Source organism: Pezoporus occidentalis, unplaced genomic scaffold, assembly GCF_034315485.1.
Source record: "Pezoporus occidentalis ecotype Australia unplaced genomic scaffold, CSIRO_AGI_Poc_V1 ctg485, whole genome shotgun sequence".
In the NCBI taxonomy this organism is placed as follows: Eukaryota; Metazoa; Chordata; class Aves; order Psittaciformes; family Psittacidae; genus Pezoporus; species Pezoporus occidentalis.
In genome coordinates this window covers 1-20,803 of record NW_026915819.1, presented here as the reverse complement: position 1 = coordinate 20,803, position 20,803 = coordinate 1, and the positions used below count along the sequence as shown (strand labels likewise).

Below are 20,803 nucleotides of genomic sequence, written 5' to 3'. Positions count from 1 at the left end.
CTGTGATCTCCAGGGAGACCTTACTTTCAGTACTTAAAAGTAAAGATGGGGAGAGACTTTTTAGCAGGGGCTGTTGTGACAGGACAAGGAGCGATGGTTTGAAACTAAAAGAGGGCAAATTTGCACAAGATAGAAGACATTTTTTATTATGAGGATGGTGAAACACTGGCACAGGTTGCCCAGAGAGATGGTGGATGCCCCATCCCTGGGGACATTCAAGGCCAGGTTTGGATGTTCTGGGAACCTAACCTAGTGGAAGATGTCCCTGCTCATTACAGGGCTTGGACTAGATGAGCTTTGAAGACCCCTTCCTAAACTATTCCACAACTCCATGATTGAATGCACAGCCTGGATTCAGATCTCTTGGGAGCTGCCTGCAGCCACAGCAGGCGACCAGTGTCAGACACAACCCCCCTGCAAGCCCCATCCCCACAGAGAACATATTTAAACCCCACCTATTCAAGCCTTCACCAATGGGTGGTTTTCTCTCATCATCAGGGTAGACAACAACTTCTTTCCTACGGATATGCACAATATCATCCAGGTTTAGGTTGGTGAGATTTACTTCTCCATCAAAGTAAATGGATCCATAGCCTGCAAAACAACCCAAACCATCACACTGTGCCCATGACAAGTCACATGCCAGAGAACCTACGTGCCTGCTACACTCCCCCACCCTATCATTGACCTCTGCCACGTCTCCAGAGCAGAGCACAACGGTGGCTCCTTCCCAGTGTCAACACACTGGAGATGTGTTCCCAACTTCCTTATAGCTAGTTCTTTTGCACAGAAAGCTTTTTGTTATCACTTGGTTATTTATACTGCCAACACAAATGCGAAGCATTTAAATAAATTTTGTATTAAATAAAAGGGTAAAGAACACACTTTGGGCTGAAGGTTCTTCACCCAAGCTCCATACAGCACCTCAGATGGAAATGATGACAACCATGAGGTGTGCATCAATACTGCAGCAAGTCTGGATTTTACAACCGCAGATTTTGTTCTTCTCACCTTTAACCTTCTCAAGTCACTCCAGCTTGGTAGTGCTACCAGGCTGAAACACTACGAGGCCCGAACCCAAGTTATCCAGCACCAAAGGGTGCTGTTCATGGTCACACTGTGGGTGCAGAACTCAGGCTGAGGTTCCATGGTGTAAAGTCCCTTCCAGCATAAGGTGAGCTGCCCGTGCTTACCTCTGCGACCAATGGTGAAGCCCGTCACGACACACTCGTTCCTGTCGGTGGTGAGTTTCGCCAGCTCCTCCATGGAGGGCACAGTGTAATAGCCAGCTCTCTTCAGGACAATGCCTGCAACACAGACACCTTCAGCACTGGGCTGACTGCATTCGCAACTTCAGTGTTTCACAGAGCCCTCACTGCTGCCTAAGAGCTCAGCTCAGTCTCCCCTCTGGCAGGTTAAAGCCATTCCCCTTGGCCTGGCCCTACAGGCCCTTGTCCAAAGCCCCTCTCCAGCTTTCCTGCAGCCCCTTTAGGCACTGGAGCTGCTCCAAGGTCTCCACTTAAGGAGCTTTCTCTTCTCCAGGCTGAATCAGCCCAGCTCTCTCAGCCTGGCTCCAAAGCAAAGCTGCTCCATCCTTTTCAGTTCCTACAGTGCACTTTCCACATGGGTAACTACCAAGTGTTACATCTCTTAACTGTGAAATCTGGCTCATGAACAGCAGACAACCCTGTTTACTACTGCAGAACACTCACAGCTTGGGTCCTCCTCCTCCCTCTCACACATCTCACTACCTCGGTCTAATATTAAACTGGGTGATGGAGATAAACTGCTCTTGACTCAGCAGAAACAAATTCCACACCAGATATGAGACTGAAAAGCAAGATTTGGGTTCTACAGAATAAAGGAGGGGACGCAAAGAGCAAAAGCTGAGGGTCTACAACAGCCAGAGGAGAACTTCACTGAACACCCATGGAAGGCTGTCAGGAACCACGCAGCTACCCCAGCCCCGGGCTCACCTGCAGGGTGCAGATGATGAATCATTTCCGGCTCCTCCTCACGCTCATCCTGAAGGGAATCATCATGGAAAGAGGCATCCTCACTGCTGCCTTCCAGGCCGTTCCGCAGGGCCGCACGCATGTTCAGGGCCACGATGGTGTCGTCCACGTTGTTGTGGTGCTTGTGCAGGGAGTTCTCTGCAGGCTGGGGAATGGGCCTGGCAATGGGGTTCGTGTAAAACCTGCTCACCTCGTGCTGATCCTCGTCCTCCCGCTCCCCATCCTGCCTGTGGTTTTCTTCGGGGGGCACTGACAGGAAGAACCTGAGGGCAGGAAGGATGAAGTTGAATGATTTAGTTTGAGGGGACTGTGGCAGCACCCAAACTCTGGTGTCTTTCGTGGCAAAAGCAAAATGGACCATGACATGAACTGCAGAGTCAGCAGACTGAGGGAAGCAATTGTTCCCCTTCACTCTGCCCTTGCCAGACAACTCCGCCACTTCACATCCACTCTGGGGCTCCCACTGCAAGAAATGTAGGGATAAGGCTGGGAGAGGGGTACCACAGTCATGGAATGGTTTGGGTTGGAAAGGACCTTAAAGCTCCTCCAGCTCCAACCCCTGCCATGGGCAGGGACCCCTTCCACTGGAGCAGCTTGCTCCAAGCCCCTGTGTCCAACCTGGCCTTGAGCACTGCCAGGGATGGGGCAGCCACAGCTTCTCTGGGCACCCTGTGCCAGCGCCTCAGCACCCTCCCAGGGAAGAGCTTCTGCCTAAGAGCTCAGCTCAGTCTCCCCTCAGGCAGTCATTCTTGAAGGCATTCCTCTCAACTGCTGATTCTGGATGGAATGAACTGGTATGTGACCCTGCAGGAAGAACCTATGGCCAGTTTAAGAGGAAATAAATCTGAAGAGGTCAGCACGCTTCAATGCACAGCTACGATGACATCCCTGGCAGTAACCACCTAGTCTTTTAATAACTCTAGAGACAGGCAGAACCAGTCTGCATTTCTCACAAGCACACACACACACACGTGGTGAACCACATCACCCATCTCCATACCTATCCCCATTCTCCGGGTACTCTGAGGGAGAAGCCAGGTCTTCATTTTCCCGATTGACAGGAGAGAAGAGGCTGCTGCTGTTGAGGTTCTTCAAAACCAGCTTTTTAATGCTCTTCCTGAAAACAAACCACACCAAAGAGAAACTGGGATCTATCCATGGCATGAATCTCTATTTCATGCTTAATTTGTGTGCTGCAGGGACCACAAACAGCTGTGTGAGATCTGCTCCCACACTCAGGACACATCACGTTGTCTGTAAGAGCACTGCAGTGGCTGACATACTAAAGCTCTCTCTGGAGTTCCATTTGTGGCTTTGCTTTAGGAGTAAGTGTGAGATGCACACATCACTGAATTTCAAACCCTGAGTTCATTAAACCACAGTAATCTCTGCTTTACTAAACAGAGCTTTTCCAGCAGGGAAACCAAGTCTGGCTTCTGGACACAGGTTCTTCTTCACTACAGGGTTATTTTAAGAGTGAGTCAGTGGCCAGGCTAAGGCTGAATCTGCAACCTGAAGATCACTGAACTACTACACTCACTGCACCCAAAGAACTGCAAGCATCCCTTTGCTCTGATCTTGTGATCAGTTGGTGATTTTCAACTTAACTCTCAGTAATTTCATCTCTGCCCTCCCCCTGCAAAGCAAACAGACGGTTCAGGCTGAGTTAGAGACAAACCAAGATCACAGAAGTTACAAAATGCTTCAGAAAGCCTGTGCTCAGAGGGACGTTCAAGGAAGGATGTATCTTCCTCCAAAGTTTTTTGCTGTTTGTTTTAGATAAACTCCAAAGCTTTCCAAAGCCCTTTTCAATGTGGTTGCCACTGATGCTCTTAAAGCCTGAACCCAAAAGCTTCACTAGGGTAGATCCACAACATCATTACTTAGTTCTCACAGAGACATCCATGGATCTGACACAGAACCAGCCATGGATCTGAAGGAGAACCTGTGCCAGGCTGTGAAATGCCCCAAATCTGCCTCCATAGCAAGCGCATTAGCAACCTAATGACACTTCCACCTCAGGAGCAGGAAGTATTACACCCTACAAGCTTTCTTGTAGCAACTCCTAATTGACCTCATAGCAGCTTTGCTCCACTCATGACATGACATGACCTCATTTTACAGCTTATTTGGCCTTTGCAGCTTAAGCTGAACTTCAGCTCCTCTACCAAAGGAGGTTCAAGCTTTACAGACAATTAGCTCTTGCTATTCCTATTTGAATAGCCAGTCATGGAATTCAGGACCCTCTAGAGGAGTTTGCTTCCTCTCACACACAAGCACAAGAGAGACACTAACTTTGGCATGAATGCCCCGTTGGACAGGGATGGCTCATCATCATCAAGACCATCGAAGAGGTGGGATTTGGCAGGGCCAGCTGACTGCAGAGCTTTGGGTCGCACCCTGGTTGCTGGACGAGGGGTCAGTTTGTAGTGGGTGGGTGTTGTTAAGGCCTTCTGAGCTGCTGGGTTAGTTGGTTTCAGCCTCTGCAACAAAAAGATGGAGAAGTGGAGGTTTCAGACCACTCACTGCTGCTTTGGTAAAGGTGTGTGGTCAAGGACCTTTTAAATGAAAAGGGGGAAGAAGGAAAGGGGGAAGCAATGAACAAAACCAGACACAAAGCTGGGTGACAACACATAACAGAAGCAATGCCAAGGATCAAAAGCCTCCACTCACTCACTGAAGGGCTAGTAACAACCTATAGATGTAGCTGTGGAGCAGCCAGCCTGGGTGTTCAGCCCAAGCAGAGTGACTCTGGGGACAGACCAGAGGTGTGGGCACCCCAAGGCCAGCAGATGGAGCAAGGAGGCCTCAGTGCCTGGAGCAGACAAGGGTCTCTGCCCCAGCCATGGAGGACAGTGGGGCCCCTGCCCCTACAGGCCCTTGTTCAAAGCCCTCTCCATCTTTCTTGTAGACCCTTTAGGCACTGCAATACAGAGACCATTGCCCATCTCCATCCTAGCAGCAGCAATCAACACCAGAAACCCAAAGTCCAGGCTCTGATGCAGGTGAAGGCAGCGAACAAAGCCACAGCACAAGCTGTTTGCATCCTGGAGAGTATAAAAAGTTGCTGCACCAGCGTGAGGGTGCAGATGGCAACTTATTTTGCTGCTGACTGTACTGAAGTGAATACAGTGAGCACAAAGCAGAAGTCTTATCCGTAAAACTATGTTCAGGTGGACTTACCTCTTCCTTCTTCTTCGGGTCTGACATGGGGTTTCTGAAGAGTGGAGAATCTCCAAAGGGTGAGTAAGTCAAGCTGTTGAGATGCTGCTGAAGCACTGCTTGCTGGGCAGCTGATGCATTTGGGTCTGTCAGTGCTGTAAAAGAACATCAGGTTTTAGTTTTAACAGTTTCACGGTTAAAACAGCAAATCTACCCGGGTTCAGATAGAGCCAGAGTAGGAAGAAAAGCCAGGCTTCCAGACGCTGCATCTCCTCAGAGGAATACACATCTCTCTGTGTATCCCCTCGAGCGTTCCTTTCCCTGCTCCCCACTCTCTCCTGCTGCAGCAGCCTGGAGCAGAAACCAGATTCTATTCCCCATTAGTATCGGCAGCCACATTCAGGAAGGTTTTAATAGTGAAAAGCTGAGGGCACAGAGCTGCACACCAGCAGCAGGAGCCTGGCCCACCAAAGCCTTTAACTATTGACACCTGGAGCACTTTCCCAAGGGCAGGAGGGAACATTCCATGCAGAATGTGACATTCCTGCTGCAGCAAACAAACGTATGGGCCTGGAGTCCCCTCTGCAACCACAACCTCCTGGCTTTGTCTCTCCACCTTCTAGCATCTCATTTTAATTCCCATTAAATTGCTGTAATTGTTCACCCCATGAAGAGTGAGTGCAAGAAAGCAGGACTAAATCTGTGCATTCCCAAAGGACAAACCCACTCCAGATGCAGCAGCTCACTGCCAAAGTCTGCAAGGGGGAAGACTGAGACAACTGGTTCTTATCAGACCAAAAGCTGGTTTAACTGATATGTTTATGCTGTCCTATCACAGGTGCTGCCTACAGAGGTGAAGGCTTGGGTCATCTCTAGAGTTACTCCAAGGGAGGTCCAAGCATTAGAATTACAGAAGTATGATGGGAACAAGAGAGAAGTATGGAAAACCTGACTGCTACCACTCATGAGAGAGCATTTCACCATGAGGAGGAGAGAGCTCCTCTCAGCCCCACCTCCCCTGTCATGACTGGTATAGGAAGTTACTGTGAGGGTCACAGAACAGCGAGACTGGAGGCACCTCTGAAGGCCACCTTTAGCTCAGGCCCCTGCCAAAGCAGGGCCAAGCTCAGCTCTCTCAGCCTGGCTCCAGAGCAGAGCTGCTCCAGCCCTCGCAGCAGCTCCATGGCCTCCTCTGGGCTTTTGCATCTCCCCTTGTTGAACCACTTGCTGGCCTGTTTCTCCAGCCCATTGAGGCCCACCTGGATGGCAGCATAACCCTCAGGTGAATCATGAATCAGCCACCTCTGCTCTTCCTTCTGTCACCTGTATACTTACAAAAGCTTCTTGTTGCCTTTGACATCCCTGCCCAAATTTGGCTCCAGATGGGCTTCACCCTTCCTAAACCCACCCCTGCATGCTCAGACAACATCTCTGTCTTCTTCCCGGATCACCCTTCCCTGCTTCCACCTCCCATACGCTTCCTGTCAGTGTTTAGCTTTTCCAGAGCTCCTCATTCCTCCAGAGGCCTTCTGCCACATTGCCTGGCTTCCTGCTACACACTGGAACTTACAACATGGTATCCCAAGAACCTGAATCTGAAGAGCATTTATTTCCCCGATACCCACAAATTAAACCTCTTTGGTTTTCCTAACTGGAATTACTGAGGATGCCAACGCTACATCTCCCTTTTCAGTTTCTGTAAGCACCTACTGTTGCTGCCCCAAATTCAGTGATGGAAAATACACTGGTAATCATGAAGATGAAGCTCTAAAATAGCTGCAATTACACAGCTTGAAAAAGTACATATAATTAGCACCAAAAATGCCATTAAGATGGTCTCCCCTGCTACTGAGAACAGAAGTGCTCAAATAGATGCTCAAACATCTCTCTTCCCTCCAAAGGATTTGAGTGGGATGTGCTCCTATGTTTAGGCACATTCAAAACAAGGGAGAAGCAGCAGTTACACTGAGGTTAACCCACACTTACCCACAGCAGGCTGAGGGGCTCCAAAGCCCAGAGTAGCTGTTGATGTATTGAATCCTGGTGCTCCAAACGCTCCTGTTCCCAGTGTTCCACCAAGTTTGGGCTGGGTGTTCCCAAACAGAGACGTCTGTCCTGCCCCAAGAGCTGCAGCACAAGAGATACTGTCATTTACTACAACACTGGGACAAACTTACAAGCCAGTTTATCCCACAGCAAAGAATCAGTTATTTACTGAACTGCAACTCCTGCTGGCTGGAGTTTCTAAAAGGTTACCTGGCACCATGTTAGAAGCTCTACTGGGTTCTGATCTGAGACAGAGATTGATGGTTTCAAGCTTAAATATCTACATTAGAGTCAGCAACAAGGCTGTACTATCACTGATGCTTGAGGACTATGCTTAGGCTGACATGGAACACACTGGTCAATCCTACCTGTTCCAAATCCGGTCCCAAGGCCAGTTCCCAGGGTCCCAGTTGCAGGTTTATTTCCAAACAAACTGTTTCCAGCAGTGTTGGCACCAAACCCTTCAGGAACAGAACCAGAAGCTCATTAATCTACTATAGTAGCGGTGGAATTAAAAGATGCATGTAAAATACATAGGTATTCCCAGCTCAGAGACAGCCCTGCAATAGTTAAGGTCTGATTTCACACTGTTTCCAACAGTGGGAGTTCAACTGACAAGCAGCAAGAAGGGACTTCAATGGTAAAAGTTTCAGAACACATACTTATGAAATAATAATGACAATACTACTGAAATAACACTGAAAAGATCCGAGGAGAAGGTGTTTCATCTTCTCAAGCTCTCCAATGTGTTACAACCTTCCCAGTTTTACTGACAGCCAGAACGGACACGGTGATGCTGTTTCTGGCAATGGAATGAAGTGGTTTAAGTTTCTGCTGCTGCTGGGAAATAACAAATCCCATTTTATACTGTTTACACGACACACACTTCCCTGATTCTTACCAACAAAGAAGGTAACAACTCGGACTCTTGGAAGCACACAGCTCAAAGATACACCTCTAACAGTATCCAAGTACAACCCAAACCTGACATCAGACAGGTTAGTTCTTACAGTGAAGACTGTGGAACCACCCCATGGTTACTTTGTGTGCAGACAGAACTGGACTAGAGAACTGCAGTCATGAACCAACATCAGGAACAGCTTAGACTCAAACTCTGCTCTTCCTACAACTGCACCACTGCAAGTAATACAGGCGCATTAAAACCCCACACTACACCCAGTAGTGTTCACCACACAGTGTCAACACACAGGCCATGAGGATCTCGGGAAGGACAAGGAACTTGGAAGCAACTCTCACAAATACCATGATGGGGTGAGTTTGCCCAGGGTGGGTCACCACAATGAAGCTGTGCTTAAAAGGTGCTGCCCCAGGAGCCCAACAATTTCTTCCCCATCTCTATTCTGACCAGCTGGGAAATGAGGCTTACTCACTGCACACTTCATTACCTGAACAGTTAATAAAATAACCCCAAACAGAACAAAGGACATATCTAAACGCCCTCCTGCTCACTTTCAGGAACAGTTTTGTTGCTCTCAGACACAGCAGAAAAAAAGACAAAGCAGATGACACAGAAGCTCTGTACAGGAAGATGGTCATAGACTTGAACCATCCCTGCACATTTCTCAGGTTCAGTCACACACTTGTTCAGCAGGTCCCTGATGTTGGTGTCAAGAAGCCAACAGGAACATACAAACCCCAGTTCTTTAAGACTTTCATCTTTCACACCATGAAAACCAACAACAGCTTCCAGTTAAACCAGAACTGACTGCTTCATTTTACCTGTGCTCCAGTGCACAATCTCCTTCCACTTGCTACCAAGCTGCAGCATCACTGGTTATACCCGACTTCCTTCATCACTCCTGGCACCAGAGTGTTTGCAGCCTCTGCACACACCTCTGTTCTCTGAATACTCTGATTTCAGTCTAAGTAGAGGCTTCAGTTTCTCTTTTGCTCTTATCAGAACAGCAGTACTTGAAACCATCTATCCCTGAGGGAGTACCATCAAGAGGAATGACTGAATGGTATGGGTTGGAAAGGACCTTAGAGATCAACCAGCCCCAACCCCCTGCCATGGGCAGGGACCCCTTCCACTGGAGCAGCTTGCTCCAAGCCCTGTGTCCAACCTGGCCTTGAACACTGCCAGGGATGGGGCAGCCACAGCTTCTCTGGGCACCCTGTGCCAGAGCCTCAGCACCCTCCCAGGGAAGAGCTTCTGCCTAAGAGCTCAGCTCAGTCTCCCCTCGGGCAGGTTAAAGCCATTCCCCTTGGCCTGTCCCTACAGGCCCTTGTTCAAAGCCCCTCTCCAGGTTTTCTGTAGCCTCTGCTATAGGAAGTAGAGCTGCTCTAAGGTCTCCCCATAGCACAGCAGAGGGGCAGGATGCCCTCCCTGAGCTGCTGCTCACACTCTGGGCATGCAGCCCAGCACACAGGGGGTGCTCTGGGCTCAAGCGCACCCTGAAGCTGGGTCATGGGGAGCTTCTCCTCACCTAGCACTCCAAGCCCTTCTCCTCAGGCTCCATCCCATCTCCTCCAGCCTGGGTTTGTGCCTGGAATTGCCTTACTGGGGCAAACCAGCATCCTCTCTAACAGGAAAGGTATAAAAAAGTATCCAAGATGCTCCCCTGCAGCAACATGCATCAGGAGCACAGCTTACCTGAGAATCTTAACACCCAGAACATTTAGCATGCAATACTCAGCAGCCAAGTGTGTGTGGTATATGCAGTACAGTGCTAAGTGACTGAAACCCCACTTGTTAAATATGTACCAAAAGTGGAAGTGTTTGAATTGGTTCCTAAAGTCAGGGTTGGTTTGTTACCAAAGAGCCCGCCACCGGTGGTTGTACCAAACGAGGGAGCGCTGGTCGTGGTGGTTCCAAATCCAGCAGGCTTGTTCCCAAACAGGGTCTAGAAGGGAGAAACATCAATGTGGAAACCTCGTGGACTCATTCATTTGTTACATCGTTAAGCAAGAAAGCAGAATTGAAGGCAAGCACACGGGAAGCCACGCAACCCAGGCTCCCAGCAGTGGTGTTATCTGCACACAGTGTGCAGCAAGCACCTTCTGGAAGCAAGTATTACAGTTGGACTTGTTCTTAAGGGTTTTTCCAACCTAACTGCAAGCCATTACACCCAGGATGACCAAATATCAGTAATCAAGTTTTGTTAAGTCATCATCATCACAACTTAAGCATCTGTATTTGCAGGCATCCCTAGGTCTCTCCTGTGTTTTATTACTCAAGACATTACTTATGGAATCAGGGAATGTTTTAGGTTGGAACAGACCTTAAAGCTCCTCCAGTTCCAACCCCTGCCATGGGCAGGTGAACCTTCCACTAGAGGAGGTTGCTCCAAGCCCATGTCCAACCTGGCCTTATTTCTACCACGCCAGTCCTATGCACATGCTTATGCTCTTCAGTTCACAAAAACCCCACTAGTCCTGAATCCTGGGCACCTTAACTCTTAAGTTCAGACACCTAAGTCAGGACATCTAAGATAATGGATATTTTCATGCAGGTCAGCACCCAGGAAGAGGACTCCTAAGCCATATATTCCCATTTCATTTCCTCTAGTTCTGCTTTTGTGTAACAAAGCACAGACATACCGAACCGCCAACACCAAATCCCGTGTTGGGTTGTCCAAAGAGCCCAGTTCCAGTTCCAAACCCAGTCCCAGCATTTGTATTGGCAGCTGTTCCAAAAAGGCCTCCAGGCTGTGAGGGCTGGGTCACCCCAAAGAGACCCTATGGACAGGAATTAGGTTAAGCTCATGGTACAGTGCTCCTCCAGGTCTGCACTGGTGATATTGGAACTAAAACACAGTCAGTGACTAGAATGACGCTGCAACATCAGCCCTTGCGCTGGGGGACGATGGGTGAAAGGCATTTCAGAAGCTTTTGTCATTCTCCAAGAGATACAGTACAAAAAGGAAATTAAAAGCATCAAATAAAAGAGCAAAGAATTTATGCTCCATGCTTCAAAGGCTGCTGGAATTTCCTCATCACTTTCAGCAAGAGAAAGGGGAAAAGAAACATCTCACTCATCACTGAGGGAGAGGATACTGGAATTTCCTCATCACTTTGACAGGAAAAAGAAACATTTTCTGGGAGAAGTCGTAAGATATTCAGGAAGTCTATAGCATAGTTGGAGGCAGAGCCTCAGCTATGCCACAGGTTACAGCTGCACAGCATCCTTCTACCAGAAGAAGCCCATGAATGACTTCATTAGCCACCAGGAAGCACAGAATTGGTAATGAATCCCACAGGATGTTAAGAATGGAATTATTTTGCCTGTGTGAACATAAGAGACACCTGAACTGATAGAGCAGACAGCTTAAAGAAAGGAATGGGTGAAGCTGTTTGGTAACAGCTGTTCTGCTGCCCATTATCATGGGTGAAGCTTCCCTTGGCAAGAAGCTGCTTGCTCAGATGGTGGCACTCAGAGCTTTGCATCCTCATTTGATGAAGCTGTACCACAGTCTGAGGAAGATCTAAATCCCTGTGTCCTGTGCCTACTGGAGTAGCTACAGCCAAACTTCCACCTTTAGGGTTCAAACAGTTTCTCTTACCATTGTGCTCGTGTTGGGCTGTCCCAGGGTGTTGGTGTTCCCAAAAGAAAAGCCAGTGTTCTGCGTCGTTGTGGGCTGGCCAAAAGGTTTGTTGAACAGACTTGTAGTTTGAGGCTGCTGACCAAAAAGCCCCCCCGTGGTTCCTGTTCCAAAGCCAGTTGTACCTGCAACAGAGAAACACACTGGTTAAAACACCCTCAAGTATTTATCCAAACCTGCAAGGCTTTCACACTCCAAGGTGCTGAGAGGGCTGGAGCAGCTCTGCTCTGGAGCCAGGCTGAGAGAGCTGGGCTGGGGCAGCCTGGAGAAGAGAAGGCTCCTGGAGGCCTGAGAGCAGCTCCAGTGCCTGAAGGGGCTGCAGGAAAGCTGGAGAGGGGCTTGGGACAAGGGATGTAGGGACAGGCCAAGGGGAATGGCTTTAACCTGCCAGAGGGGAGACTGAGATGAGCTCTTAGGCAGAAGCTCTTCCCTGGGAGGGTGCTGAGGCGCTGGCACAGGGTGCCCAGAGAAGCTGTGGCTGCCCCATCCCTGGCAGTGTTCAAGGCCAGGCTGGACACAGGGGCTTGGAGCAAGCTGCTCTAGCGGAAGGCATCCATGCCTGTGGCAGGGGTTGGAACTGCATGAGCTTTAAGGTCTCCCAACCCAAACCATTCTGAGTGTCCTGGCTTCAGCTGTAAGTTACTTTTTCCAATCTCAGTAGCTGGTGCAGTGCTGTGGTTTTGACTTCAGCATGAGAACAGTGCTGATAACACCGTTGCTTTTAGCTGTCACTAAGTAATGCTTACTCCAGTCAAGGACTTCTTAATCTCATGCTCTGCGAGTGAGGGGGGGCACAAGAAGCCAGGTGGAAGCAGAGACAGCACACCTGATCCAAACTGGCCAAAGGGGTGTTACATACCAACAGCACTGTGCCCAGTATGGAAACTGGGGGCAGTCACCCAAAGGCCTGGACTGCTGCTCGGGTCAGGCTGGGTATCGGTCAGCTGGTGGTGAGCAACTGTATCAGGCATCACTTGTGTTTGCTGGGGTTTTTTTCCCTTTCCCTTTACAGTTTCATGTTCTCTCCCCTTGTTATTTCCCTTATCATTATTATTAGTAGTAGTTTTGTATTATACCCTAGTTACTGGACTGTTCTTATCTCAACCCATGGGGTTTACATTCTTTCCATTCTCCTCCCCATCCTGCTGGGAGCTGAGGGTAAAGTGGGAATGAGTGAGTGGCTGCGTGGTGCTGAGTTACTGGCTGGGGTTCAACCACCACAATGAGTCTATGATAAAATAGGTCACACCCTGCTCTGTGGTGGAGAAAAGCCCCTGGCAGAGTCTAGTCTGGCTGCTATAAATCAACCAGCCTGTTTCCAGGCAATGTATCTGTGCTCCTTAGCAGAAGTAGAACCCTGACTTCAGCACTAACCAATGCCCCCACCCTGCCCACCATCAGCAACATCCTGGTGGGTTTGTTTCAAACTGCTCTCCTCGCCCACGAGGCAGCTGACTTCCCTGGGAAGCAGATGCTCTAGTAAGCTGCTTTCCAGCAGAACCTGGGGGATGTGGAGGAAGTTACAGTCCCTGAAGAGTAAATGGAGATTCCTACAGCAAGGGACCTGATTAGCGAATGCTGATAATACAACCAGGAATATTCTGAGCTCACACCAGAGTTTCCTCATCTTTTGTTAGAACAGGTCTTTAAATAGCTTATCCAGTCACAGTAAGGACAGGGGCCAGGCAGTACTTACTGGTTCCAAAAGGAGTTTTATTCTGTCCATATGAAAAGCCAGTACTAGTAGTAGAAGAGCCAAAAAGCCCTGTAGCCGTACTTGACGTAGCTGTAGAAGACCCAAACAAGCCTGCAGCTGCTCCAGCTCCTACAGGGTTGGAGGGTCCTTTCCTGTTTGCCTGGTAGTCTTCCAAACGCAGTTCCTAGCAAAGGAAAAGCCAGTTCTCTTTACACAGGGTAAGGCTGGACAAGCGTGAGCAGCAGCTCGCACAGCGTTTGAGCCTACACTGAGATGAGGGTACTGAGAACAGCTGCGTGCCCACATCCTTAAAAGAGGGACCATAAACAGGACCTTCACTTCAGTGCAAGCCAGGCTGGATGGGGCTTGGAGCAAGCTGCTCTGGTGAAAGGTGTCCCTGTCTGTGGCAGGGGGGTGGGAAATGGATGAGCTTTAAGGTCCCTTCAACCCAACTATTCCATCATTCTATGATCTAAACTCAGATTCATGTTTGGGCTTCCAGTTTACATCTCAGAGCTCTTTCAGACCTTTTCAGGAGAAAACTTGCTTTGAAGTCCCAGGTAAGTCAACTTGAATGGAAATGCTTCAGGTTAAACCCTTGGAAACATTACCTTGTATTAAACAACTTTGCTTTGCCTGAGATTCTGCCATTATCTCAGCACTGCAGGACTATATCTGGGTACATGGGGAGATGGAATTGTAGCTCCTCAAGAACTGCAGTGTTAAGCATTTAAATCCAAATGCAATTAATTTGGTGATACATGAAGCGTGAAGTGTTTTACTTGATGACACCCCTCTTCTGTGGGTGCTGCAGATATTGAAGGTCACACTGGTAATACACAGCACAGCAGATACTCACTACAGCCACAAAAACCTCTACTAACCCAACACTATCAGACAAGCAAGATGAGTGTCTGAGCACTGGTGACTGACCTCCAGAGATTTGCTTTCATATTCTTTCATGGCCGTGATGCATTGGTGCTTGGTGTTGATGTTGGTGCTGACACCAGATTTTACCATAGTATCTGTACCAGTTGGTGGCTGCAAGAGAAGAGGTCAAGATGTGAGGTTTAAACCCGGACAGAGCTTTGTTTGTACCCCTAGAGCTCTTTTAGTGGTTGCTGTGAACACCTAAGTTGAGCACAGGACCTGAGCAGTGGATCAGTGCTCTCTGTACAGCTGGGGCCTCACCCTGTGACGTGGTTCAGCAGCAACCGAGGGTGGAATTTCCCCTGTGAACACCTACAACAAGGCAGGGCCGCTCCATTCAGTTTCACTTTAGGAGCAATTTATACAATCTTTGAACCAAATCCTCCAGCTCTGCCTGGATTTCATTATCCCCCATTCTCCTTGACTGCACCATGGAAATGCACATCAGCAGCACTCAGCCTGCACAAGTTGTCAGAGTTTTGCCTCTGCCCCAAAACAGCGAAGTCTGTGCGTTAAATCAGCTCAGTGCAGAAGTGAAGAGGGCTGAGATTTGTGTGAACCAGTACTGGGGTAACAGAACACCTCCTGCCACCAGGAATCAGTTCCCCATTTCCATGGTGGGTTCTCTTCTGAGCCACCCTCCATTTTCAAGTGCCACAGAACCTCTGTGATGTTATTCAACCCTTTCTTAAGGGGAATTCATACAGAGAACACCAGGGATGAGCCCCACATTCCACTTCACATTTCTAAGACTATGGGCTCACATTTATTTTGTCCCATTCCAAAACATCTCATTGCTGTCAGCATTTAGCACTGATCACCTGGAATTCTGCCCCATCCCTGGCAGGGCTCAAGGCCAGGCTGGACGTGGCTTGGAGCAACCTGCTCTAGTGGACCAAGACAGCACTTAACACAAATAACTGCAAAACTTCCTCCTACAGCAAGCAGGTTTGAGCAGGAAGGAAAAACAGAACTTACATTAAACTTAATAGTCGTGCCAGTTGGAGCAGCGGTGAAACTAGTCGGGCCAAAAAGAGAGCCAGAGGTACTGCCAAAGGGATTGGAAGTGGTGTTAGTGGTTCCAAAGAGCCCCCCGCTGCTGGTGCTGGTTCCAAAGTCTGGAAGAAACATGAAAAGAAAGAGGTCAGTACTAAAGAAACCTGAATTCTAAAGCTTCAACCCAAATACTTTATAAATTACAGAAGAGTTTGAAATGGAAACCCCAGCACAGGAAGTACATGGAGCTGCTGGAGTGAGGCCAGAGGAGGTCATGGAGATGCTGCAAGGGCTGGAGCAGCTCTGGAGCCACGCTGAGAGAGCTGGGCTGGGGCAGCCTGGAGAAGAGAAGGCTCCTGAAGGGGAGACCTGAGAGCAGCTCCAGTGCCTGAAGGGGCTGCAGGAAAGCTGGAGAGGGGCTTGGGACAAGGGCCTGTAGGGCCAGCCCAACGGGGAATGGCTTGGAAGGGGCTTAGAGCAAGCTGCTCTGGTGGAAGGTGTCCCTGCCCGTGGCAGCAGGATGGAACTGGAAGAGCTTTAAGGTCCTGTCCAACCGAACCAAGTCTGGGATTCTATGAAAAGTTATGGCTAGAATCACAGCTATGGATTTTGTAGCCATAATCCTCACTCTTGGCTACTGTGGACCACAACAGCATCACTATATCCATCAGGAGAAGGAATAACACCAACCCCACACTTAACACTTGTAGCAGCTGCACATGTGCACCAAGAACGTTCAGGGCTCTTCAAAGGCAACAAGCAATGCTCAGGGGACATGCAGCACTTTTACTCACTTCCAAACCCAGCTGGCTTATTCTGTGCAAAGGCATTGCTCTGGGATGAGAAGAGGCCTCCCCCAGTGCTGGTTGTTCCGAACAGGCTGTTTGATGTCCCGGTTGAGGTTCCAAAGCCAAAGCCAGTGCTTGTGGAGGAGGTGGCTGGCTGATTAAATGTTGTGGAACCAAATAATCCTCCTGCAGACAGAAGCAGAGCATTAATCATTCGCCCTCATCAATTGCTTGTGGGTTTTGGGGTTCAACTATTCAGAACAGCAGGTCACTATTCTGGGGTGTCAGAGTTGCCCCACTCACACATCCCAGTCCTTATGGGCTTCCCTATGCTCTTTAAGAGCATTTTAAATGAAACAGTTTTGACCTAACAAAGGATCACAGCTTCCTCTTGAGGACACTGACAGACCAGTAATCATTTGCACTCATCGACTGCCTGAAGGTGTTGAGGGTTTTGTTGCTGTTTTGGGAAGAGTTTTTTGGTTGGGTGGGTTGTGTTGTTGCATTTGCTGATGGCTGCTTCGGTTTCTGTCTCTTCCTTTCCTTCCCCATGTATTTTTAATAACGTCCTTCTCTCAGGACTGGTTTCCCCTATAACCACACCACAGCAGTACCTGGTTTTGTCTGTGTACTCCCGAAGAGGCCTCCAGTGTTGTTGTTTGAGCCAAAGGCAGATGTTCCAAACGCTCCTCCGCTTGTCCCAAAGCCAGCATCTGAAATCACCATTGGAGTTTAGATAAGCCCCATTCTGAACACTGGCACAAGGAACTAAATGTTGTCACTGCCTTCTTAATGTCCCAAAAGAAGCTTGTGCACGCCTGTCTACACATCGGTGCCTGGGGTATGGGAAGTGGAATCATTAATACTTGTATGGAGCTTCTGAAGCAAAGGGCTGGGATATACTGAGTCAGTCACCTCTGCACAATGCAAAGAGACTGCTCTGCAGGGGCTTTACCACTTCTAGTGACCCCTGGCAATATAAGCAGCACTGGTGTGCATCCTTCCTACAGAGAGCGTATAAACAGTTCCTGGTCTGATTTAGGGGCTATAACCTCACTTGTTGTGGTATGTACAATGTGAACCTCCACAAGACACCCCTCAGAGTACAGAATATTCTTTCCAAGACTTCCCAACCAATCCAGTATTAACTGAAAGAACCCCCACCCCAGCAAGGTGGCCTTCATCTGAGCATTTGAGCTAATCCTCCTCTTCAAAAAGGCAGCTCCCACAACTGTGGAATCCTGGTATCACAGAACCATAGAATAGTTTGGGTTGGAAAGGACCTTAAGATCATCCAGTTCCAACCCCCCTGCCATGGGCAGGGACACCTCACACTAAACCATGGCACCCAAGGCTCTGTCCAACCTGGCCTTGAACACTGCCAGGGATGAAGCATTCACAACTCCCCTGGGTAACCCATTCTGGTGCCTCAGCACCCAAATTAGGAGCTTGGTCAGTGCAGAAGCCTGCCCCTGACTCAGCCCTGATTCCATCACAAAGAACCACCACCTGATCCTCCAGGAACAACCACCTGCAGTGCTGGAAAGTCAGTTTATTACTTACTTTGTCCAAATGTTGAAGTTGTCCCGAAACCGGTGCTGCCTCCAAACGGAGTCCCAAAGGATTTGTTAAACATTTTGGGGATGTATCAGGTTCTTCCCTTCAACCTGCAAAGAAGAAGTCAGCTTTTAGTTAAAACTTATCTTCAAAATTCATTTGTCAGCTTCCTCAGGGTGGATGTAAGCAATGTAATGAGTCCTGAAGCCACAAAACACGTGACAGCAGGTTTATGTCGCACTGAGCAATGTAAAGCACTGTCTCAGCACCAGAAGGGACAAGGAACTAACGCTCTGGTGACGTCCCAAAGAAGCTGCCTCCCACCCTTAATTACAGGGAGGTTTTTCTGTACAACTTCCACATGGAGCCTGTAGGGCCAGGCCAAGGGGAATGGCTTGAACCTGCCCCAGGGGAGACTGAGCTGAGCTCTTAGACAGAAGCTCTTCCCTGGGAGGGTGCTGAGGCGCTGGCACAGGGTGCCCATAGAAGCTGTGGCTGCCCCATCCCTGGCAGTGCTCAAGGCCAGGTTGGACACAGGGGCTTGGAGCAAGCTGCTCTATGGAAGGGGTCCCTGCCCGTGGCAGGGGTTGGAGCTGGATGAGCTCTAAGCTCCCTTCATCCCAACCCATGCCATGAGCCATGGTTCTATGACTGATAAAATCCCAAACAGAACTACTCCCCTGATCCATGTGTTTCCAACAACACCTTCCAGAACATCCCACACTAACAGCACTCTTCACATCTGTGTCTACAGCATCTGACCCACCTCAACACAAGCTCAGTCCTGCTCAACCATGGGGGTTGTAACTGGATGATCTCAGGGTTCCTTCCACACAAACCATTCTATGATTCTATCTCAACTCCTGAAAGAGCACCAATGGGACACCTTGCTACAGGCACACACAGGATTCACGCTGCAGCTCCTGCAGCACTCTCAGGGTTTTCCATGACGTTTCCATTAAACCCCTTTTGCCAACTCCTTCAAATAAGACAAAGCAGAACCACACACAGCACAGGAATTGCAGGAATACCCCTTCCATCTGCTTCTCATTAACACTCATGGGGCTGTACTTTCTAAAGCTCATTGCTTCCAAGTCCTTGCTCAGGGGAGTTTCACCCCAGTTCACAACCCACTGGTTCATTTCCATACACATTCAGCTCTGCTGCCTCACCCCAGTCCCTTCTCCAAGCACTAACACAATGTTACGGCTCTCCAACAACCCCACAACACATCCTTAGCCTGCTCCAAACGGAGCTGCCTTTTCCTGCACTGAGGCTGGCACCTGCTGGCTTCAACGTGGAAAATGCTGCTGTTATCCACAGAACAATTCGGTGTTGGCAGCAGCATTAATCCACAGCAACACAGGACTAAGAAGTTTAGAAAACTAAGACCTGGCCCCTACCAGGAACATTTACAAAGCACTGCTTATGGTCATGTTAGGTTAACACTGTTCCATGTGAAGTCATGCTGACCTGGAGCACTTTGACACTTTTAAATTGCATTTAGGTTTTCCAGGAGGCTCCATCATCCAAACCAGCGATAAACTGATGGAACGGTTTGAGTTGAAGGGACCTTAAAGCTCCTCCAGCTCCAACCCCTGCCACGGGCAGGGACCCCTTCCATAGAGCAGCTTGCTCCAAGCCCCTGTGTCCAACCTGGCCTTGAACACTGCCAGGGATGGGGCAGCCACAGCTTCTCTGGGCACCCTGTGCCAGCGCCTCAGCACCCTCACAGGGAAGAGCTTCTGCCTAAGAGCTCAGCTCAGTCTCCCCTTGGGCAGGTTCAAGCCATTCCCCTTGGCCTGGCCCTACATCCCTTGTCCCAAGCCCCTCTCCTGCCTTCCTGCAGCCCCTTTAGGCACTGGAGCTGCCCTGAGGCCTCCTCAGAGCCTTCTCTTCTCCAAGCGGCAGTACCTATCAAGTATTCTCCATGTGGGCATCAACAACCCAGGTTAATCTCCAGACACACACACTTCTTCTGTCCAGTTTCACAGTTCTTCCATAGCTCCCTAATTCCAACTCCTCCTATACCCTCCTAACCCAAAGGAAACACACACATACTCGGCACAGCCACTCCAGAGTGAAGGCACTAAATCCATCATGCATGAAACCATAGGTATTTTTTCCCCAAAACCCGTAACACCTTTGGGAACAGCCAATCCTGGATCCTGAGCAGCTGGAGCCCTACCACCTGTACCTCTGCGGCCATCCCAGTGTGCTGGGGACCACAGCAGCAAGGAGCAAATCAGGATCTGACACATTAAGAGTAACTTGGATGATGTTTGGTGTTATCGTCAGCTACTCACAACAGCAGGACACTGCTCTGCAGCGGTAAGAAGCCTTCCTACTCACACATCCAAGTTCTTATGGACTTCCCTGACACTTTAGGAGACTTTAAGCAACACACTTCTCGTATTAGAAGGAAAAAGCTGATCTGACTATCAGAGCACCCTGAGCCTGAAGAACATCACGTCATTCTGTGGCTTATGCCCTAAAAATGCCCTATTTGATCATTTTAACACTTAGAAGATCAATTTTACCCCGGGACTCCTCAAACTCCACACACCCACCTCAGCTGCTCTCTCCTCTACCTGTACAGACTATTCATGGCCACTTTGTCCCTAAGGAGTTCCCACTGAAGGGCACCTGAAGTCTCCCCACAGCTTTCAGTTGCTCAGCCTCGTTATTCTCAGCCTTACTTGCAGCTCATACGGCCCCTCTCCTTCCACTGCTCCCCTTACTGAGGCCGCTGCTCCTTCACAGGCGGACTGTTAAATGCCAAACTCTTTCAGAAGAGACCTGAAGCACAGTTTTGGGTAAGGCAAACGAGTTATTGAGGTCTCCTCCTCCTGCAGGATTCTCCACCTCTGGAGCTTGGGCTTTACGTGGTCACTGGTGCCGGGGACCCAGGAGAGCACCCTTCCCAAGGGGGACGGTGCACGCAGACACCGGGCTCCCGCCTGCACGCGTCAAACCTTGTGTTAAACCAAACGTGTGCCGTGGGCCGCGGCACGGGAGCACACCCGGAGCTCCCGGCCGCAGGAACACCGG

General features: G+C 49.3%; 1 protein-coding gene across 4 annotated transcripts in view; it reads right to left on the bottom strand.

The window, feature by feature from the left end:
• Positions 1–18,006, bottom strand: part of NUP98 (nucleoporin 98 and 96 precursor) — a 34,464-nt gene extending 16,458 nt beyond the window's left edge. Inside the window, exons 1-17 of one of the 4 annotated variants that reach the window (XM_062636596.1) lie at positions 17,759–18,003; positions 16,810–16,908; positions 16,202–16,381; positions 15,390–15,529; positions 14,415–14,522; positions 13,482–13,665; positions 11,747–11,910; positions 10,785–10,922; positions 9,949–10,087; positions 7,592–7,684; positions 7,164–7,304; positions 5,199–5,332; positions 4,311–4,498; positions 3,016–3,132; positions 1,977–2,278; positions 1,194–1,307; positions 456–594 (exon numbers count right to left, since the gene is read on the bottom strand). In XM_062636596.1, the coding sequence (XP_062492580.1) occupies positions 456–594; positions 1,194–1,307; positions 1,977–2,278; positions 3,016–3,132; positions 4,311–4,498; positions 5,199–5,332; positions 7,164–7,304; positions 7,592–7,684; positions 9,949–10,087; positions 10,785–10,922; positions 11,747–11,910; positions 13,482–13,665; positions 14,415–14,522; positions 15,390–15,529; positions 16,202–16,381; positions 16,810–16,908; positions 17,759–17,831 (2,453 nt within the window). In that variant the 5' untranslated portion in view covers positions 17,832–18,003. Of the gene's footprint in view, positions 1–455; positions 595–1,193; positions 1,308–1,976; positions 2,279–3,015; positions 3,133–4,310; positions 4,499–5,198; positions 5,333–7,163; positions 7,305–7,591; positions 7,685–9,948; positions 10,088–10,784; positions 10,923–11,746; positions 11,911–13,481; positions 13,666–14,414; positions 14,523–15,389; positions 15,530–16,201; positions 16,382–16,809; positions 16,909–17,758 lie in introns of all 4 variants that reach the window. The other 3 variants (XM_062636597.1, XM_062636598.1, XM_062636599.1) reach the window with 3 other exon arrangements.
• Between the last annotated feature and the right edge of the window lie 2,797 nt (positions 18,007–20,803).